This window comes from Kickxella alabastrina, assembly GCF_025024165.1.
Source record: "Kickxella alabastrina strain RSA 675 chromosome Unknown BX661scaffold_21, whole genome shotgun sequence".
Lineage (NCBI taxonomy): Eukaryota > Fungi > Kickxellomycota > Kickxellomycetes > Kickxellales > Kickxellaceae > Kickxella > Kickxella alabastrina.
In genome coordinates, this window is record NW_026251492.1 from 300,120 (window position 1) to 324,990 (window position 24,871).

A 24,871-nucleotide genomic window follows, 5' to 3' on the forward strand; every position below is an offset into this window, starting at 1 on the left:
GAGATGAAGGGGGTTTTTCAGCCAGAGTTACCGACCGACCGACCGACCGACCGACCCAAGCTAACAATTCCTTTGTCCGTCGCTGTTACTGTTATGTAATAGAAGCACCTTCGACCAAGATGCGACCAATTGCAGTCTCTAAGAATAATAAGAATAATAAGAATAATAATAAAGATATATACTTGAATGCGCCTGCGCTTGCAATTGTGACCCCCGATGCGATTGCAATTAGTATGCAATGCTGAATAATCTGAACCCTTTTTGGAGACTGAATGCACGAATTTTTTGGATATAAATATTAGGGATACCGGACCCCTTTTCGCAAAAAAAGAAAAATTAAGTTGGAAAGAGAACGTATGAAATTAACAATGTATGAAATTAATAATGGTGAGAAGAAAAAAGAAATAGTGATATTAAGGGACAAGCATTGCTTTACAAGGCATTATATGGTGAGGGTAGGAAAGAAAATTAATAAAAATGAAAAAGACCGGCTTGAATGTTCTGGTTTGAAATAGTTTGCGTAGAAGAAAGTGACTACAATCCCTGCCCCTCGTCACTATTGTTTTATATATATGAAAAATACTGAAATAATATATTTTTGGGAAGAGGGGTGCAAGAGAAAGTGGTAAAAAAAGGGGATTGTAAGAAAAAGTGTATTTATTTGACAATGCTCAACTCTGCACGCTAATACCAATTTCTCTTTGCATTATTCTTGGGCCGATAGCTTGTCAATAAAACAAACATCTTTTTTTCTCTTTTATCAATTTTTTGGGTTCAATCTTGACAATTTTTTTGGAATGTCGATCTATTTCATTTTTTAATTGCTCGTCTAATCCCTCCCTTCTTTTCTCTCATTTTGTATCTGTTCATTTTATTATTTCTAGTCTTTATTATTATTTTTTTGCTTTTATATTTTTAGTAAAGTAAAAAGGGACCGACCCAATGTTTATAAGTTCTTTCAAATTGAAATTGCGCTTTATTGTCTCTTTCCGATTGTATTTGAAATTATTCAAATTTTCTAAAATAAAAATAGCGACCAGCAATAAAGGAGTGCGTTGCCACCGAGTAATCACCTTTTTTTGTTCTCTAATGAATTGAATTGATTTTCTCAAGTTTTAAAATATTACATCCGCATGCGCCTATTCATTTCGCAATAATTGTCCGTTCATCCTTTATTGTTTCTTTCTACCTTTGTGTTGTATCCTGCATTCCCCACTGTTTGGTTGGTTTTTTGCATTCCTTGGTACTCATGCAGGTAAAATAAACAGTCTTTTCTAACCTGTCCAGTGCCGCACTTGTGCCTACTTTTTATTATTTTTGTAATGTTTGTGCATATGCATGAACTGACATTGACAATGCACGTTTTTTCTTTGTCATTTTTTGTGCTATTCGTCAACCTCGGTGCGCACATTGATTTTTATTGTCAAAGCCTGGTGTAGAGCTATAAAAACGATTTGCGCTTATTTTTATTGGGTATTTGCATGTAATTTTCATTTTTCAATAATATACTCACACTATTACGTGCGGTATCGCCATTTTATAATAACTTGCTTTTTTATTCTTTTTCAGAAATGCTTGTGCAGATATTCCTGATTGCTTGCCTCATTATTTACACTCGTTTATCTGCTGTTTTTATTTGCAGACTGTGTTCAAACAATGCGACTACATCTCTTCGACTCAAATTAATGCAAGGGATATTAAAATAATAATTAAAAGCCCGACAAGTTCGTCTGTCCGTCTGTCTGTTTATAGGTCCACACGGTTAGTATTATTTATGTAAGGATAAAGGAACGATCTGCGCTACGCGTAGTCATATGTTTTTTGTATAATTGACGTCAGCCTCATCTTTCCTCCCAACATATGAAAATGGAATATACCAGAAACTGTAAATACAGGTTGTCAGTTTCACACGCATGCCAACAACACCAAATCAAAAATATGTGTCGTCACAAAAAAGGCATCTTCATAATATTAGATTTTTTGTCGGCCAAACATGGAATTGTTGTCAACTTATGTACACAAAATGATAATTAATGAACAAATTTTGTTGGGGGCGGAAAGTAAAAAATACAAATATAAATATAAATACATAGTTGATAGTTGATAGAAAAACAGCTTACAAGTAGACTGCTTGCACGAATCGAAACAAAGTCAGCTTGTTACTGAGAAAAATTATTTGTATTTGACGCTAAAGTATGCTTCATCATTGATAACAAATAAAAAAAGTGCAAAGCCTGTCAAAAATTTTGCGGACAAATCTACAATCCAGAAATGCGCCTTTTACTGGCATGACATGCACACAACGCACAAACATTCAAGTTTGGATTAAAAAGCGGAAGCCGGAGAGTATGCAGATACCATCATGCATCGTCCATCATTGAGAGAGTGCCAATGTATTCTTCCTATGCATAAATTTGGGGATGGAAGCATGTTAATCCGTAATATCGCTTTGAATTTGAAATTGACATTCATGAGGTGGGGGAGAAAAGATGAATACTTTGGCACAACAAATAAGGAAAATCACTTTAAAATTATTGCCGTCGGCTTTATTGCTCTTTCATCCCCATCTCCCCCACTCTCCTTATTTCCGAAACCCCTAAAAATGAATTGCGGCTAACTTGCCTTTGAAAGAAATCAACAAGACAAAAAAATTACTCTGCGCCCGATGGTTACATTATTAACGCTGAGATGATTCAAAACGAACCGTGGCAATGAGGCGCTCAAACATTACAAGAAGGTGGCTCAGCCGACTTGGTGTATCTGTTATTCTTGAATTGCCTTGAATTCTTTATTTTGATGCACCAGTTCAAGCAAACTAAAAAAATTGAAAATAAGCAATTGTAAGTGAACATTAGTATGATTTTTTTTAAAAAAAAATAAAAAGGCATCTGACACTCTATCACTAGTCATGTAGACTCGCACAACAATGCATTTATTTTAATTTATAATTTCATTTATAATTTTTAATGCACTAGTGTACATCATATTAAAATAGGTAACAAGCTTTGCATATATTGTATATTGCTCCTTGTTTATCAAAATTTGTCAAGACTTTTGTCTGAAACTTTTTAACAATTCCGATACATATAAATAAACTTACAATGTCACTACAATGCAGCGAGCTCAACTATAGTTGACTAATGTTAATTAAACTTCCCAATATGTATGGCGGACGCACATATACTTGTGTGACTTTAGTTTGTGGGCACACGCTCACCTATTGTCTCATGTCATTTGTGTTTACTTTTAACTTTACGTTAAAAATTATTTTTAAAGATAAAACAAAATGTCAGTAAACAAATGAACGACTGGCAACACTGCAATTTCAACTTTCCTGAATTATTTTTTCCGGCAGTCAGCGACCAACAGATAGAACACCAATGGCAAACACTATCCGCTGGCCGTGGCTTATTTTTTTCCCCGTGCCGCAATGCAACTGCAATTGCAACTGCAACTGCAACTGAATTGCAAAAAAAATAAAAGGAGTGACTATTCTGAGCGAATGGAATTGAATGTGTGCTGTGACAAAGTGAGTTTACCATCCACCTATTTACTGCTTGCACTTTTCTAAGCTTACAGCCGAAAAAACTAAAGCAACTAGACAACGCACAGACAACTTTTTATTTATTGAAAACGTTTACAAGATTACAAACATTATTGTTTACTGTTTGTAAAGTGTAGTTGTCTATCCAGATGAATAATCCACTATAAATAAATAGATGTCTTTTCTTGTTCATCCGTTCTTTGTAAACTTAGAATTTAAACAATTCTTATTTTCAGCTTCAAAAACCATTTACCTTCTTTACTGCGTGGTGTTTAAAAAGCCTGCTTTTTTGTTACCTCTATGGCAACAACAAAAATAACAGATATCTTTTGTAACATCACAAAAAAAACAAGGGGAAAGCAAAGCGAACAAAAAATTTATCTTGAGATTTCCGAGTTTACAAACCAAAAAGAAAAGCAGGAAAAGCCGCAGCTGCTAGCATCACGCCACTATTTTTATATTTCTTAATTCGCCGCACACACATGGAGACAGACGCAAAAAAAACTTAAAAAAAGAACAAAAACCCATTGTATATTCTTCGTATAAATACCACTTGAGTAGCCTGTGGTTGTAGATTTTATATAAAACAAACTACAAGTATTCACCTTAAATTGCTTATTCTCACCCGCTTGCGCGACCGGCACTATCGAACACACATACCAGTTTTTTTTGCTTCGCACAACGTCAGTGTTTTTTTTTACCACCGATCATCAATCAGATCTGCTATTCTATTTTTTTACCGCTCGGTATTTTTTTACGTGGCTGATTTCATACATTAGGATTGCTTTAGAAACTCTATCCCTACGCAAAAACAGATATCCATCACTATTTCATAATCGCATTTCGAAAAGTACTCTTCACACAATGTGTAACAGAAATTGCAGTACCATTAGCACTGATAGTCGCATTTGCTCGCCCATGTGCCCCACCCAGATTTGGCATTATGCACAGCATTGCAATAATGGTGCCTTCCACGGATACAGCTGCGATGTTTGCGGAGAAGGCTGGCAGGAGTTTTCCGATTTTATCGCTCACCGAGCTGATTGCATATTTAATTAGGCTAAACAATATTAAACATTTTCAAAGTGCATCCATTTCCTTCCATCTTTTCTTTTTTTATGATAACAATAATATCCACACAATAATTTTCACAGCCCTAAAAGAAACCTTTCAATGATTACTGCAGCTCAAACTCGGATATTTCTGTGTACATTTTAAAAAAATTAGAAAACCAGAAAAATCAACGGATATTCAGTGGAATCTAAAAATGTCAAAGCGCAGTTTCCGTTCATTTCCGTGAATTAGCCAAACAAGGTCATTTTTTTATAAAACTGAAAGGCCAATAATTTGCGCTCATCATTTCCGCAATATCCCATTAGTTTTCCGCATTACTATCAATTTTTTTTGTAAACGAGATTTGGGGCGTGGATGTGCTGTTTTGCCCATTTTTGGACTTGTTTTTTGCTGTGATATAGTATTTTTCTTACAAAGAACCGTAGCACATTTTTTTGATTATTGTTTGCAGCATTTGTATTTTTCTCCCAATGTCTTGGTTGCATGAATGTTTACAGAAACTAATTAATCGATTCACTGGACATTTTACATGTGGAAAAGTAAAAAGCATTTAGAAATCAAAGTTATTTTGAGGAAACAAATAATGTATTGCAAATTAAACATACGATTTTTTCTATATTACGCCAATTTCCGGTAAAAAGAATCCCAGAATGCAGCGGTAATTTTGAAAACTGGATGATCAGATATTGCTTTGAGATCGCTCATCTCATTTTCAAAACGGATGTGATCATCGCGCAAAAATTCGGCAACCAAGGAGCGGCATTGAGGCTGGTTCGACAGATAATTCCATTTGTCGGTAAGGGCATCTAAAGCGTCTTCGGAGCCGGCATATGTGTCCTGCGCAACCCCATCCTGTAAACACAGGCACTCTCTGAGAACAGCCGCCTGGCTGCGGCTGTTCATGTTCACCAACAGCAAAATGTAATCCCGTCTAAAGACTTGGTCGCGGCTGGCCAGCACGGCAAGTAAGTACGCGTTCAGCGGAATAACAAGACGAACCTTTTTTTCGTTGTCGGGTAACATGAAAATGTGCGTGGTCAACTCTTCAATGACTGCCCGTTGCAGCAATTCCCATTTCTCTTTGCTAATTGTAGCTACTGGTTGCAGTGCCATTGGGCTGTATGCAGCATGGTGACCCGCACGATGGTATTTGAAACCCCCAAAAGCGGCGGCAAAAAGGGCGCTGTTCTGGGCATCATGCGCGTCGTCACATGTGTTTAAAAATATCTCGCGCACAATCAAAGAAACAGACCTACTTGTCGCCACGCCCATTGTCTGAAGCAGCGCTAGTCCGAGGCCAATTGTCTTTGAATTCTTTGCAGCTGCTAAAAACTCTACCTTGTGCTTCAATTGGCAGCTGGCGGCATCCTCCGGCAACTCGACTGACAGCTGCACCAAGCCATGAGCAAGCAAACTGTTCATATCAGAGATTGTGCGAGAGTACCGCTGGGGCTGCAAATGTCGAGTTATTTGGTCGCTAATTAGCACGTCAATACTGGTAGTGTCTGCGCCATGCGCCCTCGACGCTCCTAGTACATGAGCGCCAGCCAATTCTCGTATGCTATTTGCGAGCTGATGAATTGCCGCAACACGCACGATGTCTGGCGCATGCGGATTGCATATAATGCAATGTAGGATTGCGCACTGGCAGTTACGGTCTGAGTCGGATTCTAGGACGCTGTATATGCAATTGAGTTTGCTCTGGCCACTTAATATTCGTCGTGTTTTGAACTCGTAGGTATGCCGTGCTTGAGCAAGAACCTTGACCTGGTCATTGGTGTCGATTGTTGGCCATATTAGGTCTGCGTGCTGCGCCCAGGGAATGACTTTGGAATTTAGAAAGTCGAGAGACCATTGCTTGATATTCGGGGTTGAAGCCTCATCACCAATGTAAAACAAATGTGCTAATTGCGCGCTGAGCGTGCCCATAGTGGGTAAAATAAATCAAATAAGTCGCGCCCCCCTCCCCTTCTCAAGAAGAACATTTTAAAAGCAGGACACACATCATACCAAATCTAATCAATCATCTGTCAAACGAGTATGGGCAAAACCCGGGGGATGATTTTTTTTAAAAAAAAAAACCTTGCAGACACTTCCACCGCCAGGCAATTAGACCTAGACCTAGGTCTAGGTAACCCTTGACCATGCTGTCCTTAGAATGTTTTGTGATAGGGGCATGTGTTCAGGTCTGCAATAGAGCCCATGATAGGCAAAGCGGTGCAGTTAAAAGAGTTTTTTCTTTGATTATTTTGCCAAATGTAACTACTTCTCTCAATGGACATATATTTCATGCTATACATGATTCAAAGTATAATCATGGGTTTACTGGTAATTGTAGTGCAATAAAATAGTGTGCTTGGTCTTAAAATTAGGCCAATTTTCTATGCTTGGAAAGATCGCGCAAGTTGCAAAAAAAAAGCCAACCCCCAATATTGCAGTTCACTTACACTTTTATATTCATATTTATTTGCGTTCAATTGTGTGCTTCACGCTATTTATAAAAATTTCAGTTAAACATGTTTCAAATGCGAACAGTAAATGGAATCTTTCCCTCTTTTTGTGCAGCTGGGATTCTAGCCAACTCGACCATCTCATCGACACAAGCCAAGCGCAAAATCTCTGCTGTAGCTGGCGACTCCAAATGCAAGACCTCTTCAGCAACGCCAGGAGAATGCGCTCTAGCGGCCAAGACAGCATCCCTCAGAGCGAAAAACACGGACGAGCCCAAAAACAATGGCGGCTCTCCAATCCCCTTTGACGAGTAAATGGTTTTCAGCCCGCGATACGGCAGGCCCTCCAAGAGAGACACCCTAAAGTCTCTGGGGATATCCATTGCCGAGGGAATCTTGTAATTGCCAGGACCCTGCGTGAATAGTTTTCCTGAGGATGGGAAGTAGAGGAACTCCTCAGTGGTGGTCCACCCTTGTCCCTGCGCAAAGGCTCCTTCGATTTGGCCAATATCGATGGCCTTGTTGAGTGACTTGCCGACGTCCATGATGATGTCCACGCGGCGCGTCGTATGCGACCCCGTCAAAGTGTCCAACTCGACTTCGGCGAGTGCCACGCCCTGCGTAAAGTAAAAATAAAGCATGCCCTCGTTCGTCTGCCAGTTGAACCCAATATCCGGCGTGGCGTAGTGGCCGGCGGCTGTCAGCTGGCATCTGTCCAAGTACGCAGCTTTGGCAACCTTGGGGAAGGGCTCGTTGGGCATTTTCTCGCGGTAGGGTCGCAGGCGGTCGGCCAGTTCCTTACAGGCGTTGTAGACAGCGTAGCCATTAAGGTCGGAGGAGGCCGAGGCGGCAGTCGGCGACGTGTTGGCGGCTGTATTGGTGGCGGTCTCGCTGATGAAAATGGACTCCAGCGGCAGGTCGAGAGTCTCGGCGGCAATCATGGCCATCTTAGTGTGCAGCCCTTGGCCCATTTCGGTGCCGCCGTGGGCAACCAAAACGGAGCCGTCCATGTAGACGTGCACGAGGGACATCCCCTGGTTAAGAAACTTGACGCCAAACGAGATTCCAAATTTGGTGGGCAAAAGCGACAGGCCGCGCTTGCGGTAGCGCGACTGGGCATTGAACGCGTCGACCTCGCTGCGCCGCCGGGCGTACTCGCCCTTTTCCTTGATCTGCGCCCACATGCGCGGCACATTCCAGTCATCAAGCACCTGCGAAAAAGGCGTCACGTCGCCCTCCTTGTACAAGTTGATCTCGCGCAGGTGCTCGACAGAGAGGCTCAAGCGGTCGGCGACCTCGCACAGCATGGACTCGAGAAGGAACATGCCCTGGCAGCCGCCAAAGCTGCGGAACGCCGTGTTGCTCTGCGTGTTGGTGCGGCACACGCGGCCCACAAAATCGGTGTTGGGGATGCGGTAGCAATTGTCCAAGTGCGACACGGCGCGCTCCAGGACGCCAATCGACAGGTCGTGCGAGAAGCCGCCGTTGGAGTAGATGCGGGCGCGCAAGCCTAGTAGGCGGCCATCCTTGGTGACACCAACCTTCCACTGGCCAAAGAATGGATGGCGCTGACCCGACGTCATCATGTCCTCGTCGCGGTCCAGCATAATGCGCACGGAGCGGTTCGTGTGGTAGGCGCCGAGCGCTGTGAAGGCCGAAAGCAGCACAGAGCGGGACTCCTTGCCGCCAAAGCCCCCGCCCATGCGCTTGACATGGCAGACTATGCGGCTAGCAGGCACGCCAAGCACCTCGGCGCAGACCATTTGCGCCTCGGTCGGGTTTTGCGTGCTGGCGTAGATGTCAAACTCGTCGCCTTCGCCCTTGGGCACGGCGATGGAGGCCATTGTCTCAAGGTAGAAGTGCTCTTGTGGGCCGCAGTATGACTCGCCCTCAAAGACAAAGTCGGCCTCGGCAAAGGCTGCATCGACGTCGCCATTCTGTAGCTGCCGCACCTCGTCGTACAGCGCGCCCTGCGCCACGGCGTCGCGCACAGCAAGGATGGCCGGCAGGTCCTCGTACTCAACGCGCACCAGGCGGGCAGCCTCCTGCGCAATTTTCTGCGAGTCGGCCAGAACCAGCGCCAGCGGCTGACCCGCGTAGTGCACTTCGTCGGTGGGCAAAATCTCCTCGTCGTGGAAGATGTTCCAGCGGTTCTCGCCGGGCACATCGGCGGCAGTCAGCACGCGGTGCACACCGGCCACGGCCAGCGCCTCACGCGCGTCGATGCTCAGGATGCGGGCGTGTGCGCGGGCAGACATGACCAGGCCGAGGTACAGCTCGCCCTGCAGCGCCGGCATGTCATCAATATAGCGCGCCTCGCCAGTAACCTGCTTGAGCGCCGACAGATGCGTGACACCCTTGCCAACAATGGCGCGCTCGGTGATAGTCGCGTACTCTTGGGCGCCCTTGGACAGCGCACGCTCGGCGCTATCGTCCATCTCGTGCGCTAACGCAGCCTCGGGGGTGTCAATGGCCAGGTAGCTGCAGGAGAGGGCCCAGAACTTGAACATAAAGCTGGTTGTCAGCGCCGCGCGGTACTCGGCCATGCCGCCGGGCACACCAAAGTCCAGGCGCAGCTGGTTCTGGCACGCGCCCAGCAGGCGAGGCAGCAGCGCAGGATCGCCCCAGGTGGCACCGACAGCGCACTGCATCGCCTGCGTGGCCAGCACGGTTGTGGGCGCCATGCCGCCGTAGGCAAAGGCAGCGTCCAGCACGCGGTTTTGGCCGTCGAGGCTCACGCGCAGGCCGCATGTCACAATGGCAATGTCATCGTCCTTGCGCTTGGCCTGCTTGAATGCCCTGACAACCTCACGCCTGCCCGAGAACGGCACAAATACATTCTGCAGCACCTCGCCCTCGCGCATTGCCGTGCGCCGATACCCAACAAAGAACTCGGCCATGGGGACCTTTCGCTGGCCGCTGCTGGACGCCAGCGTGACGATGGCGCCGGCGGCAAGGAATACCGGGTTGAGGTCGGAGATTGGCGACGCTGTGGCAATGTTGCCAGCGACTGTTGCCACATTGCGGATCTGGTTGCCCGCAAAGTACCGCAGGTTCTCGCGCAGAGCGCCCATTGACTGCGTGCGCTGCTCGCCATGCCTGCGCACCAGCTCGCTGAGCGCATTCTCAAAGTGTGCCAGCGTGATATTGGCGCCAAAGAATACGCCATCGGCGGCTTCATCAATGCGTTGCAGCTCAGGAATGTCGTTGACGTAGATTTGCACGGGGAATTTGGACCGCTTAAGCTTGATCTCCACGCCAACCTCGCTGTTGCCGGCCACCAGCTTGGCCGCCGGGTGCTCGCTTAGGATGGCCAGCAGGCTGGGAAGCGTCAGTGGCCGATAAAAGCGCTGGCACCAGGCGCCCTTGTGCTGGCTGACAATGGCCAGGGCCTGGCGACTGGGCTCTCCGCCATCTAGCGAAGCCTCGCCCTTGGTGTAGCGCACAAGGAATGGCGGGAAAATGAGCTCCTGCGCCGAGTCGTACTTTTGGAACCGCGCGATGACCTGCGCCTTTTCAATCTCGGCCAGGTTTTCACCCTTGGGGGCCGTGTCGTCGGGCAAGCACACTGCGCTGTCGTGGCGCCCTGTCTTGACACCTGGCTTGTCGCGACAGCAGCTGCCCCCTGGAGCAGCACCAGCCGCAGGCCCGCTGTTGCTCTGCTGGCAGCATCCGCTGGCCGGCTCGGTGATCTTGGTGGTCCCGGTGCAGTCGGCAACCGGCTCTGTATTTTTCTTCAGCTTACAACAGTCCTCGATGCCACAGCCCTTCTCGACACCGGCCTTTGTCATCCCATCCTCATTGACCACAGCGCCTCCCCTCCACGCCTGGTCAGCAAACGTCTTTGCAGCGTCCAAAATCGGCCTGTACCCCGTGCACCGGCACAGATTGCCATCAAAGCACTCCTCGATATCCAGCTCGCTGGGATTGGGATTATTGCGCAGCAATGTGTACAGCGACATGACAAACCCAGGCGTACAGAACCCGCACTGCGATCCATGCAGCAGGGCAATGCGCTCTTGCACTGGGTGTGGGTTTTTCGCCGTGCCGAGTCCCTCGACGGTGATGACGTGTTTGCCGTCGAGTGTGTAGGTGGGGCAGAGGCAGGCGTTGACCGAGGTGTTGATAATCTTTTGCTCGTCTGTGTCGTAGCGAGACACCATTACTGTGCATGCGCCACAGCCGCCTTCGCCGCAGCCGAGCTTGGTGCCTGTCAGGCCTATGCTGCGCAGGTACTGCAGCAGCGTCTGGTCGAGGTCCGGGTTGTCGAGAACCACGCGTTTGCCGTTGAGGTAGAACAAAATGCTTGAATTGAATTGGGTCATTTTTGAAATAAACAATACAGATGCGTGTTTAATAATAAAAATATAGTAGATGAAAATATGCTAGATGCTAGATGTTAGATGAGTAAGACGCCTTTTGATAGATGGGAAGAAAAACTACTTAACAACAGGTTGCATTGTTCATGTCCAGCCATACATTTGGCCATTGTCCAAGGTATGATCTAATCGCAGGATTTAAACGTGACATATACGCTTTCTCTCTAATTCAAGCGCAAGGCGAGAAACAAAGCAAACAAGTGCTCTGTCATGTGATATTCTCCGAGCGGCCGAGTGTCCATCATGCGCAAATAAGAAATAACAAAGCAAGTAGCGAACAGAATCGCATTCCGCCCCCCTTTTCCGTCCCTTGTGAGCTGCATGACCAGCAAATTTGGCCACTCCTGTGGGCTTGAGCACTTCCAAAATGAAATGGTGGATTTACTTGAGCCGCTTCCAAGCCAAAAAGGAAAAAAGTTGAGCGCGTGTGATCAATCGATAGCACACCTCAAACCTAATCGGGGACTGATCAGAATCAGAGTCAGGCCTAAAAAAGTAAAATGAGAAAGTAAAAAAAATGATCTCGGAGATATATTCGGCCTGTTTGCGGAAGCCACGGTTGAGAGCATTTTTTTACTTATTTGGATTGCCGCAGGATTTTGTTATCTATTTGTGTTTTTCTGTATTCAATCAACAACTACCCAAAAAGAGAGATTTGCAATTTACTTTTATTTTCAAGTTTTTATTGCTGATTTTCGGGAAATCATTTTTGTCTTATCCGCCCAATCATGCAAAAGTATTAATGTTGACATTGCGCGAGTTTAAAGGAGGAAAAAAACTTTCTTCATCTTATTTTTTTACTTTCGCCCAAAGAACCCTCCCTCAAGAGCCGCACTTTATTATTTGGGGAAACAAATTTTATTATAAAAAAGTTGATGATTGCGAAATGCAGTGTCTGTAATAGGAAAAATATTTTTTTAATGAGGCGGCACTGGCAACCAAGTATGGATGCTTTTTAAAAAATTACATTGCTTTATTGCTTTTATGGCGAGCAATTGGGAAAGGAGAAATATTTATCCTGCTATTTTTGGTTTTTTACTTTTTTAAAGAAGTGTCAATTAATGCGTGGCTATGCACTCACAAACAATATACATATATAAAACAATTTTTCTTTTAGAATAAAATCTACTGCTGTCATAGCCAGCTTTTTTGAACAACAATGCTGTTACTGTTTGTGGAAGCTTAAAGAACATCGTAGAATATATCTTGTTCTTCTTTTCGGCCAAACAAAGATAACATGTGCATGTTTTTCAAATCTGAATCAATGTTGTCGTCTTTTATTACTATTTTTTTATCTGCTTTGTGTCGATAAAATGGCTATTGTGGAAGGGGTAAAGTGTGAGAAAAAAGTGTGGGAAATCTATACGATTTCAAATTATAGGCAAACTATTTACTGGTTTTTTCTTATCTGCAATTGGCTGCATAGGCGCCGAAATCAGACAAGAAAAAATAATAACAGAACAGAAGGCCCTTCCTTTTGCATGAGTGAAGGCGTGTGCTTAGTTAGATTGGCTCCGATAGGCGTTTTTCTTTTTTAAAAACAGGGCTAGGTAAATATCACGCGGCATGCGGCACAAGGAAAAATTACACAAAAGAACGTCGTCATTTATATGCATCAGCGCATCAGCGGCATTTAACAATTTTTGCGCCTTTTAATTTGTCAGCTCGAGATTTTTTTAAAAAAAATTCGACTGAGCGTGTGCGGAGCAGAGGAAAAAAAGTAAAGTGGGGCGTTTTGACGAATGAGGTTGGAGTGAACTTGCGAATACCGTTTTTTCCTTATTCGTTGCCAAGAAAAACAAGAAGACGGGTTTCGCTTGCATTTTCGGATGGGATGGGATGGGATGGGATGGTTGGTTGGTTGGTTGGCTGGTTGTGCGCAATATTAGTAATATTCATTTTTCTTTACACTGCTAGCCTGTTGAGTATAAAATCCAGAGAGCGTTCTTCCCAACTTTTTTCTTCCCAACTTTTTTTCTCAAACCACACTCACGAATATTGACTATTTCTTTCAACCCGCCAAATACAACAAATAATCCCAACCCAAAAACCGTTTCCATATTTTAATATCTATTTTCCCCAACTCACATAATCAGCAACTAGCAAATGGATTCCATCTCTACCGGCTCTCTGTCCTACCAGTCTCACATCAGCCGCCGCCGCTCGTCGGTCATCTCAAACGCCTCGTCGCACACCAATGACCTTGACTCTGCGCCTAGCTCGCCCGTCGACTCTCTTCACAACCATAGTGCGCTGCCATTCTCAGCGTCCGTCATCGATTACACCTACGTGTGCACCGGCTGCGGCTTTGGCACTAACTTGCTGAGCTCGTACATGCCTCATGTATCGAACCCCTGTGACAAGCCGGCAAAGATTACATGGGGGAAGATTTAAGCGAATCAGATTTAAATGGATCTATTCGGCTTTTCTACGAGTACCGGCTTTCAGCCTACTTTATCTCCCTTTCGCCTCACATTACATTGAAACATGATTGAATTTGTGTGTGGCTGGAAGGGAGAAATTAATTTCAAGCATCCGCTGCCATTGGGCAGGCTGAAATTGCCCATCTTCTCCCCTCCCCCGAACTGTGTTTAATACTTACCTTGTTCAACTTGTAAAATAAATATTCATTTCTTCATCCTTTGTAAGGCCTAAGTTCAGTCTTTTCATTGTTGCAGATCCCTCCAGCTTAGAACCAACAACTGTGTTTCATTTTCATTTGGCAAAAATAATAAGCCAATGTGCAGTTAGTTTAGCATGGAGTGGCAGCAGCAGCTGGGAGTGTACATACACAGAGCATTACATTGTGCCCTGTTCTGTTTATTTGTGTAAGAGCCTGCAGGATGGGTCGTGCGCACTTGCATAATAAAAATTTTCGGTGAAAATCCATTGAAAAGTCTATCAATTGTCCCATCGACCAATCAATACGATTCAGAAAAATTGAAAACCTGTCTTGTTATTTGTTCGGGCTTGACTAATCAAATACTTTGTAATCATAATCATAATCAAGTCAAGTTTATAATCCATGATCGCTAAATCACCCAAAAAAAAAGTTGGTCCAAACTACTTTGCACACCTATAATATTTACAAATGAGAAAAAAAAAGCTAAAATTTTCACCTCACTAGCAAAAAAAAAACTGCTGTCAAACGAAACAAACAAACTCAAGAAAAAAAAAGTTTTCCTTAAAGCTGAGCCTCCCTAGTCACAAATACTCTCCCGTTTCTCTTTTCTTTAAACACTTTCTATATTTTACGGCTTCTTTTTCTTGTTTGATTCTCAAGTTTCTTATAAACACTTTTTTCTCTGTATATAACATCACAGAATCACACATACCAAAAAAATCATTTAACAATGGGCAAGTCTACCACCACCAAGTCATCCTCCAAGAGCGTGTCCAAGGACACCAAGCAGAAGAAGGTTGCGCCCAAGAAGGTCGTCAAGAAGGAGTCCTCGTCCGAGTCCAGCTCTGACTCCAGCTCTGATTCCGACAGCTCCAGCTCCAGCTCCGATTCTGAGTCCGAGGAGGAGGTGAAGCCCAAGAAGAAGGAGACCGCCAAGAAGGCCGCCGCCAAGGAGGAGAGCAGCGACTCCGAGTCCTCGGACAGCTCTGACTCCGAGTCTGAGGCTGAGGCCAAGGTTGAGGCCAAGGCCGAGTCGTCCGATTCCGACAGCTCCGAGTCTGCTTCCGGCTCCGACTCTGACTCTGACTCCGAGTCTGATTCCGAGTCCTCGTCTGAGGCCTCGGAGGGCGCTAAGCGCAAGGCCGAGTCCGACGTTGAGATGGAGGATGCCACCGAGACCGACGTCCAGGAGACCAAGAAGCAGAAGACCGAGGGTGAGCTCTTCTCCATTTTCATTGGCAACCTGCCGTTCTCCGCCGAGGGTGAGACCCTCCGCGAGCTGTTTGCCTCCTACGGTGACATTGCCGACGCCCGCGTTGCCACCCACGCCGATACCGGCCGCTCCCGCGGCTTTGGCTACGTTGATTTCACCGACAAGGATGCCCAGGTCAAGGCCCTGGCTGCCACTGGTCTGGAGATCGACGGCCGCGAAATCCGCATCGACGAGACCACCTCCACCTCCCGCCCCCGCGCCGCCGCCCCCGGTGGTGATAAGCCCGCGTCGGCCCCCTCCAAGGTTCTGTTCATTGGTAACCTGTCGTTCAACTCTACCGAGGACAGCATCCGCGGTGCGTTCACCGAGTGTGGCGAGGTCGTCTCTGTGCGCGTCATCACTGACCGTGACACCGGTCGCATGAAGGGCTACGGTTACATCGAGTTCGACACTGTCGAGTCGGCCACCAGCGCCATGCAGTGGAACAACTCTGACCTCGACGGCCGTGCCATTCGTCTGGACTACTCTGCCCCCCGCAACAACGAGAACGGCGGTGGTGGCCGCGGTGGAGGCCGTGGTGGCTTCGGCGGTCGTGGTGGAGGCCGTGGCGGAAGCCGTGGTGGCTTCGGCGGCAACCGTGGTGGTGCCAACCGCAGGTGGTAAATGGTCCCATCTTGGGGCTCTGTTTGATTCCTTCAATCGAGTCTATTAAAACTTTCTTTTGTTCTTATTTTTTCCACACTGTTTTTCATTTTTGCCAAAAATTTAATCATAAAACATAAAATTATTTACACATAATTCGCTTGATTTTGACTGCCTTGAAAATTATTGTTTTTCTTTAATCTAACACACGTAAAAGTATGACAGGCACAGGATGTACGTCGGCACTGCCACGCAAATGATCTCCTTCATGATGCTAAGGAACTGGGCAAAAAATCCGCGCTTGCTGAACGACCATTTGCCAGGCGTGATCACGGGCAGCGGCAGCGACGACGACGGCGACGGGGACAACGATTCTGACGACGGCAACGAGAAGTAGACAAGATGCCTCTCGCATTCGGGCGCATCACTCGAGCCGCGGTTGATCTGGCTGTACAATGCCGCCGGATGGTAGCTGTGCGAGCCCCGGTAGCACAGTACAGCGACAACAAGCAAAGACATGGCAAAGCTGGCAATGTAGACCTCGTAAATGCCCAGCTGGTACGGCAAGAAGCACCGCCTCACCTGGAACTGTGCATTTACCTTGCTTGTCCGCGGATACAGCGTCATCAGCGCGTAGCTGGCAATGGGCACGCCGCTGGCCCAGCCAAACGCGCCGATCGTGTACTCGGTTGTCGTATTCTGCGACGAGGGAATTTTGTGTTCGACCGTGCACGAGTCATGGTCGTCACCGCTGAACACAGCATTGGGTCGGATGGCGTCGAGCAAGCGCAGGGTCGTGTTTGCAAAAAGTTGGTCGCGGAACTGGTATCCGCGGCGGTTCGGCAGAAACTTTATTTTGCTCTGGCGCTCGAATCCACAGTACGTTCCGTCGGGACGGCTCATCGGTACGTGTGTGAACAGCAGTCGGGGCTTGTCGCCGCTGCGATCCTCCGATAGCTGCTGCACCAGTTGGCGGCTGGAATTGCTTGTCTGTGGGTTGTCATTTTCCAGAGTCAGCGTGTCAAGCAGGATAATTTCATGGTCGGCGATGTTGAGCACCTGGTTGGTCGGGCCAATGTACTTGTGGAAGCGCTCGAGTGCGTGCGGCACAACAGTGTTTCCGATGCCAATGTCGTGGTTGCCGGCCATGTCATAGGTGCGCATTCTCTGCGGCGAGCGGTTGACAAACAGGCTCTTGTAGCGCTCGTACTCCTTGTGCCAGGCCTCGTCGGTCCATTCGCGCCCGCCGTCCATCAGGTCACCGAGGAATATGACTGCCGAGGGATTGCGGATGGTTTGCAAGAACCGATAAGACTTGCGGATGTAAATATCAGTGAAGAACTCGACTGTTCGAAGAAAAAAACCTGACTGCCCGTACGAGTAATGGTCGACAATTTGCGGGTCAGCAACTATCGCCACGTGCACGAAATCGGGGCTGGCTTCGGCCAGTTTCTCCTAAACAGAGTGATTGAAAAAACATATAGGCATCAGAGCAAGGGAGGTATGAGTGATTGTTGCTTAAAATGACATAACAATGGGCGCTCAGCAGTAGCACCTTTGTTAAACATGTACACTTGTCGGCCCCAATTGTTTTCTACAAGTGGACAATTGGAAATCCGCACATATGCTCATACGTGTCCCCTCTTTTTTTGACAAAGCTGGGGAAACGAATATGCTATCGTGTGAGCAGAGAGCAATAATGGTAGCGAGGGTGAGAAAACGTACGCGACTCGGCCATTTACACCTGCTAATGTGCCAGCGATAGAGTCCAATCTCGCCAATAAGGAGCAGGACGACCCAGTATATCCTAAGTATGCGAGTAACGATGCGGCGGCCAGAAGTCATTGAAAAGGATGGGTGTAGATTTTGTGTACAGACTGTGCCTCTGCCTGCTTTGGAAAACGCGCTTTGTCCGTCCGTCCGTCAGATTTTTTATAAGGATGGATGTAAATATATATGAGTAACAATGAATAGGATTAAAAATAAAGCTAATGTATAAAAGTTCAAAAGTGAACTGAAGGGTAAGGAGTGTAATTCTGTGAAAGAACTTAAAAGTAGAGAATGAAGAGAATGTCAGCGTTGCAACGTTGCTTCTTTGCGTCTGCAGTATAAAAGTGAAAATAAAAGAATAGATTAATCACCCCTCGCTCAGAACACGACGTAGTAATAATTATCGACTGTAGCAGTAACAACGTATTGTAAACAATATCATCGACTGTAGAAACATATTTTAAATATTGATTTTCTTAAAGAAAACCATAAATTGTCTGACCTAATAGGCATTGTTTATTTGTTTCCCATCGGTAACCATATCCCGAAGCACTCGACGCAGTATTTTGCCCGGTAGGCTCTTTGGAATGGCATCCACAAGCATATGTCCGCCCCTCAAATGTTTGGAATAAGCAACCTGGCTGTTCACCCACTCTGTAAGCGGGTGTATTCAAGAAACTATTAAAATATATTTTGTCTAAAAACTAAGAAAAGGAAGAACTAATAATTGTTGTTTTTCCCTTTTTATAGTTGTCTTTGTTATATTAAAAAGTATTTATTTTCAAAAAAATGAACTAAAAGAAAGTTAAGGGATCAACAGCCTCTACTGTTCATATTCATTGGTATTTATATGTGCATATGGATTCCCGCATATCCAAGTAGGTAATTAACTTGTGATTGATTCATTAATCAATCGCCGGAGACAAGCCGCAATTTCTTGTATCACACATGCCGTGCAGCTGAGCACCAGTGAGGGTCTTGGTTTGGCCATTGTCAGAATTTACAAAGATTGGGCAGTCAGGTTGGAACTTGCTTGTTTGTTTGAAAAAGAATGCTAGGAGGTCCTGGAGTGGCAAATCGACATCTGGGAAGATTGATTTACATTCTGAGCCAGCCATTGTAATTAAATATAATATTTCTAAAGTTGGACACGAAAAACGAGAGAATAACAAAAAATGATGGAAAAAAGTTGAAGGTATCCTTGTTTCCTTGTAGTATATATACATACAAAAATATGATGGTTTTATTTATTTTTGCATTCCTTAAATTGTAGCTCACTGATTTTATTTGCTTAATGGTGGAGAGTTTATGCATTATAATGTAATATCCTATTAAAAAAAGTAAATTGGTCATATAAACTTACGTAAATAAATATACTACTTGAGCATACGCCGTAGAATCTTGCCCGATGTGCTTTTTGGAATAGCATCTACTATTGCATAGCCGCCCCGCAGCCGCTTGTAGTAAGCCACCCTCTCATTCAACCATTTGACGACAGCATCAGCTTCGTCGGGCGATTTCAAGACTAAAAACGCCCTGGGTACTTCTGTTTGCCTACTTTCGTCGTAAACACCAATGACAGCGCAGTCCTTGACATGGGGATGTTGCAGCAACAGCCCTTCCAATTCAGCAGGCGCAACTTGGAAGCCATTGAACTTTATCAGCTCCTTTTTGCGATCAGTAACATAGACAAACTGCTCGCTGGTGATGTACCCGATATCACCTGTGTGGAGGAAGCCGTGGGAGTCAATGGTTAGGCGGGTCTCCTTGCAATTATTGAGGTACCCAATCATATTGTTGGGGCCACGGAAGCACAGCTCACCGCTCTCACTGGGACCAAGCGCGCGACCCGTCTCGTCCAACACCATGGCATCAATGTTAGGCAAAAGCCGACCAACCGAGGCCGTGCGCCGGTCGCCAATCGTATTTAATGATATCGCCGGACTGCATTCCGAGAGGCCATAGCCCTGAAGAATCTTGAGGTGAGGCATCTTCAGCTCGATTGCCGTGATAGTGTCCTGATCCAGGGGCGCGGCGCCAACGATCACTTCTTTGAGACTGGTGAGATTGTACTGGTCTGTGATGGCAGTTTTTGCAAGTGCAACAATGATGGGTGGCACGAGCATGGCCTCAGTCACTCTATGCTCTTCAACAAGGCGGAGGAATAGTGGCAGTTCAAACTTTGGAATCACCACTGTGGTGATTGCGGTGATGGGCATGAGAAAGCAGAGGAAGAGGAGACCAAAGCTGTGAAACATTGGCAGGACGGCCACAGATGTGCGCTCTGTGTTTATTGCCGGCGATAGCTTCTGGATAGCCTCGGTCTGCAAAATGTTGGAAATAACATTGCGGTGGCTCAGCACCACGCCTTTAGGCAGCCCCGTCGTGCCGCTGGAGTACGGAATAAATGCTGGCATGCTGGTGCTCTCTGCATCCTCCTTAAAATAAAATCTAGGGTATGTCTGCTTATCAAGGATGTCGAAAATAGAGCGCAGACCGTTTGCAGCCTCGCCACTGTCGATTACAAGCACATTATTTCTGGTCTCAGGAGTGTTAAAGACCTGGGACACGGTGTTGTACAGTTCGGCAGTGGTAATGACGAGCATGGCTTTGGAGTCCTCGAGTTGGTGCTCCAGCTCGCGGGCCGTGTACGCAGGGTTGGCCAAGGTGCATGCGGCGCCAGTCATTAGAGCAGCGAACACAACGGCTGAGTAATATATGCTGTTGGGCATAAACACAGCGATGACGTCACCGGGGCGTAGACACATTCTGTGGTAAAAGCCAGATGCAAGCTGGTCGCACAGGACTTGCATCTGGCACAGAGTCAGCGATAGGCCGTTTGGTGATGTCCCATCAACAAAAAGTGGGCGAGCTTTGCTGTCTGAGTGTTGGTTCTGGCGCGCGCGGTTGAAAAAAAAGGTCGGCAGGTCAACCGCCGGGATGTCGACGGGTGGCATATGCGAAGAGACATAGGGCTTCATAGCTTTAACTGAAAAAAGTATGCAGAAATGTTATATGATAATTGCTTTCAAAGTGGAGCAGACGAAGAAACAAGTGGTGAAACATAGAAGCAAAAAACGATTGTATTGCTAGCCTTTTTGCCATTGTCATTTTGTCTTGTCTTGTAACTTCTCAAATTGGCGGCATGTTTTGTAGAAAGCAGCCGGCCCAATAGTGGCTTTGTTATTATCACTTGTCAATAATAATAGTAACAATTGTAAATTATGCACCCAGAAAAGAGGCTTGTTGCATGCCTTCCACTGGTGAGAGCGTGCGGCAATCGGTGGCTTGTCCTATTCCAGAAATTTGGCCATATTTTAAACAATTTGATCCGATTACAGCATATTTCCCCACTTTGGATTAACCAAAGCACGTGCTTTTTTCCAGCACTCTACAGCGCTCAGCTTCCAACCACCAATTTGAAACTCCTTTCACCATTTCTGCCTTTCTCACGCTTCCAATCAGTTCATTTATACAATACCATTTTTCCTCTTTATAACTTGCATTTTCCAATTCCACAGTACACAAATGGCGTTGCGCTACGACCGACACAGCTCTCGAATGAGCCTGGCCAGCACGGACAATGGGTCACGGCGACACAGTCTTTTGTCGGCAGATGGCAATCAGCATCTGGACAGCACATACAACTATGCGGATTCATGGAGTCCGCAGGGCGACAAGCTCAGGCGGTGGCGACAGACGTATATAGCCAGCGAGACCGGCGACACAGAGGGAGTGCAGTCAACATCGCTGGCGCTGCCGGACGACTCGCGGTTCACCACGTGCATGGCACTGAGCGACGACCAGCCACTGCTTGCAATTGGATCGGGCAGCTATGAGACAAACATGTTTTTTGTCCAGAGCCTGGACGATCAACTCGATGTTAAGGCGTCGTTTGCATCCAAATTTCCTATATACTCGCTGGCCCTCAAGTCCAACCTGCTGATGGCCGGAACGGACCGCAACACCAGCGTGCTGTACCATGTTGATCGCGCGCGGCTGCTGGGATTTGCATCGGACGATAGCGATGGCCCGCTGGTGCGCTGCGTTGGAACGTTTAAGAACAAGGCTGCCAAGAGCATCGACGTTGCTGCGCCCGGCAACCATGTGCCGACAAAGCGCGTATCGTGTGTGGAGTTTGCGCCCCCCTTTGCGGCCGGCAGCTCATCCGGGTGGCCGCCGGCGCAGGTTGCGGCGGGCGCCGATGTGTTTTTGGCATGTCTGGGCGGTGTCGTCAATGTATGGGACGCGTCGAGCAGCCAGCATGCGCTGCGCGCCGAGAAAGTGTCGGCGCAGCCTATCAGCCGCGCCGCTTGGAGCCCGCAGGCGCCGGCCAATCTGATTGCGGCCGGCGGAACCGACGGCGTTGTCAGCATTATTGATCTGCGGCGGCGCGGCCGCTCGCTGGTCTGGCGCACGGCGGGCGCGTCTGTGGATGCTGTTGGTGGGTACAGCTCGTGGCTGGGCGGCGCTGGGCTAGCCGGCGACTCGGGCGCAGTTAACGACGTTGCCTGGTCGCCGTTTGTGCCATACTGGCTGGCGGCTGGCGGCGAGTCCGGTGCCGTTAGCTTGTGGGATCTGCGCTATGTGTCAGAGTGCGGGCCGGCGGCGACGCTGCGTCACCCGACGGGCCACGGCGCCGCACGCAGCGTGGCGTGGAGCGCGTCTCATGCGGACATGCTGTCAACAGGGTCTGGCGACAAGGCGTGGTGGCTGCAGTCGATGCGCGCTGAGGACTTTGCTGACGGCAGCGGCCGGCGCTCGGTCAGGGCGGCTGTAGTGGCCGAGCGCCGCGCGGCAGACGACATTGGCTCGGTCATTGCCGTGCGCGCCAAGGGCACTACCTTCTACACCCTGAGCTCGTGTGGCGACCTCTACGCACACCGCTTGACTGGACAAGCGCTGCAGGGTGCTGCGGTGCACCGCGTTGGTAGCGAGTTTGCAGCCGCTGAGGAGGCTGTTTACGCACGTGATGTGCGCAAGGCCGCTGAGATTGTGCTTGGGATGATGGAGGAGGGTGACCTGGGCGACGAGACCGAGACCAACAAGACGCTCTGCGATCTGTTCAAGGTTAAGCCGCGGCCTGGCCACAACTCATGGGCACTTCCGCCACAGTCTTCGGGAGCAGCAGCCGGCAGCTCGCTGGCTGATGGAGTGGGCAGCGGTGGCAGCGGAGGCTTAAATCAGGCGGTCCTGAACAGTGGTGAGGCTGCGGCGGCGTTTCTTGCCGACATTGAGCGCTTTGGCTATGGGTTGCCGCCGGACTTTCCGCTAGAGGCGGTGGCGCAGCGGCATCCGGTGGTGCTACAGGTTCTTGAACGGCTCAACCTGGCCAGCCTGCGCACCAAGCTGGCCGACCTTGTTGCTGACCCGCAGGCGACCACGTCGAACGGCCAGCCGGCATGGAAGGTTATTGTGGAGAAGCACAAGGTGATTGCACAGTACGCACAAAAGGCGCCAGCGCTGTTCGATGCGAAGCTGCTGCGCGGCGTCGTGAAGCTCGTTCTGCCCCACGACTGCATTGCTGGCTTGTCGCTGGGCCTAGGCATCTGCCGTGCATTCCTGGCTAATGGTCGCAGCGAGGAGCTGGACAGTCTGGTGCACGTGCTTTTGTTTCCCACTGTGTTTGACGTTGCCGACGATGCTGCCGCTGCTGCTGCGGCGGACTCGGCTGGTGCGAGGCCCGTTTTGGTGCTGGACGCCGAGCAAGTGCGAGCGCGTATCCGCGAGTGCCTGGTTGCGTGTCCGGCGGCTGTGCTCGAGATGGTGGCGCTGGAGATCAGCATCCAAGAGACTGTTCTCGCGGGCGGCGAGCAGGCGCAAGTGGCTGAGAGCATTGTTGCAGCGATGAAGGCGCATGCGCAGACAGTGGCGCCCATGCTGGCGGGCTCCAACATGCAGATCCACACGGCGTATCCGGCAACAACCACGGTGTCAGCCAGCGTCGTGCGGTTGTACTTCAACTCGCTTGTGCCCATGCGCGCCTACGACGAGTACCTGGTCAACACACAGTGGTGGCGGGCACAATCCCCGCCAGACTCTGCCACAGAGGGCCGCCTGGTAGGCGCCGACTTTGGGTGGCCATCGTCCTACCCTCTTGCGCGCTTGCTTAACCGGCAAGCCGCCACGCTTGTTGTGCCGAGGTTCCGCCGACAGATCGACGTTGTGCGGTCAACTGTGCAGAAGGAACCGCTGAGCCTGGAGCCGCGGCTTTACCGCGACACCTTGTTGAAAATTGCACGCGTCAATTTACTTATGCGCTGCGATACTGCTCTCGGGTTTACTGCGTCTTCTCCGCCTGGCGGACAACAGATGACGTCGACGTCGGTTTCCTCTTCTGAGTTGTCCGAGAGCTTTGAGGAGGTGGGCCACGCGTTTTTGATGCTTTTGGAGGCGCTGACCAGGCACAGTAGCCAGCGGGAGGCCTACAAGAAGGCTGCAGCTGAGGCACAGCCCTTATACGAGTCCTTGAGCGCCTTGCTGGAGTCGGAGCGCGCCAACAGGCCGCATCAGCGGCAGATGGGCAGGCTGGGGGCGGCAGGGGGGCCAAAGGATATTGACTTGTTGTTGTTGGATGAGCGCAAGGCGCACATGTCGACGGTGTCGAGATATCTGCGCAAACTGGAGCAGTATACCGGGACAACGACGACAAAAACATCAACAAATGAGCGTGGTCTGTGAAGCAAGTTAATTTGAAAATTTTGAATGAATAAATTAATGAATGAATGACAATGAGGGAGGATTGTCTCTTGGAGCTGCAATTATTTTGTACTTTGTATTGTTTTTTTATCTTTACTTTTTCAATATAAGAACCATTTCAATGCCATTTCCGTATATATTACATACAAACGAGCACAAATGGCTTATTTTATTATTGAAAAACTTGAGAAAAGTGACATTGCCTTCTATTGTGATAGTATTTCTGATAACATGAGCGTCGCATATTAAATCTGCGTATCCCTTTGCTCCCTTTCTTTTTTCTATTCAAAATTAATATGATTGAAACAAAAAAAATAATTCGGAGTGAGTAAATAGTATCACTTATTGATTATATTTTCCTTATGAAAGATTGACTATATTGTTCAAAAAAATTTTCTTTTACAATATAACAATATGAAATAAAATTAAAAACTATAAGTGGCTTGATTATTCCAAAATTTTCTAGTTGTATATATA

General features: G+C 47.6%; 6 protein-coding genes across 6 annotated transcripts; 2 read left to right on the top strand and 4 right to left on the bottom strand.

Moving 5' to 3' along the window:
* Nucleotides 1–5,191: 5,191 nt before the first annotated feature.
* BX661DRAFT_186379 (uncharacterized protein) lies at nucleotides 5,192–6,583 on the bottom strand. The gene has a single exon (XM_051537022.1). It carries the CDS (start codon nucleotides 6,545–6,547, stop codon nucleotides 5,237–5,239), a length of 1,311 nt encoding a protein of 436 aa, XP_051389819.1. The 5' UTR covers nucleotides 6,548–6,583; the 3' UTR covers nucleotides 5,192–5,236.
* A 483-nt stretch (nucleotides 6,584–7,066) lies between these two features.
* BX661DRAFT_186380 (molybdopterin binding aldehyde oxidase/xanthine dehydrogenase) lies at nucleotides 7,067–11,511 on the bottom strand. The gene has a single exon (XM_051537023.1). It carries the CDS (start codon nucleotides 11,391–11,393, stop codon nucleotides 7,140–7,142), a length of 4,254 nt encoding a protein of 1,417 aa, XP_051389820.1. The 5' UTR covers nucleotides 11,394–11,511; the 3' UTR covers nucleotides 7,067–7,139.
* A 3,042-nt stretch (nucleotides 11,512–14,553) lies between these two features.
* Nucleotides 14,554–16,070, top strand: BX661DRAFT_186388 (uncharacterized protein). The gene has a single exon (XM_051537024.1). It carries the CDS (start codon nucleotides 14,801–14,803, stop codon nucleotides 15,944–15,946), a length of 1,146 nt encoding a protein of 381 aa, XP_051389821.1. The 5' UTR covers nucleotides 14,554–14,800; the 3' UTR covers nucleotides 15,947–16,070.
* BX661DRAFT_186391 (Metallo-dependent phosphatase-like protein) lies at nucleotides 16,061–17,980 on the bottom strand. The gene is made up of 2 exons (XM_051537025.1): nucleotides 17,651–17,980; nucleotides 16,061–17,380 (listed from the first exon to the last, which is right to left on the bottom strand). The coding sequence occupies exons 1-2, from the start codon at nucleotides 17,768–17,770 to the stop codon at nucleotides 16,127–16,129; spliced, it is 1,374 nt and encodes a 457-aa protein (XP_051389822.1). The 5' UTR covers nucleotides 17,771–17,980; the 3' UTR covers nucleotides 16,061–16,126.
* Nucleotides 17,981–18,973: 993 nt separating this feature from the next.
* Nucleotides 18,974–20,740, bottom strand: BX661DRAFT_186392 (uncharacterized protein). The gene has a single exon (XM_051537026.1). The coding sequence runs from the start codon at nucleotides 20,674–20,676 to the stop codon at nucleotides 19,072–19,074; it is 1,605 nt and encodes a 534-aa protein (XP_051389823.1). The 5' UTR covers nucleotides 20,677–20,740; the 3' UTR covers nucleotides 18,974–19,071.
* A 383-nt stretch (nucleotides 20,741–21,123) lies between these two features.
* BX661DRAFT_186393 (uncharacterized protein) lies at nucleotides 21,124–24,517 on the top strand. Its single transcript, XM_051537027.1, has one exon. It carries the CDS (start codon nucleotides 21,224–21,226, stop codon nucleotides 24,374–24,376), a length of 3,153 nt encoding a protein of 1,050 aa, XP_051389824.1. The 5' UTR covers nucleotides 21,124–21,223; the 3' UTR covers nucleotides 24,377–24,517.
* Nucleotides 24,518–24,871: the final 354 nt, after the last annotated feature.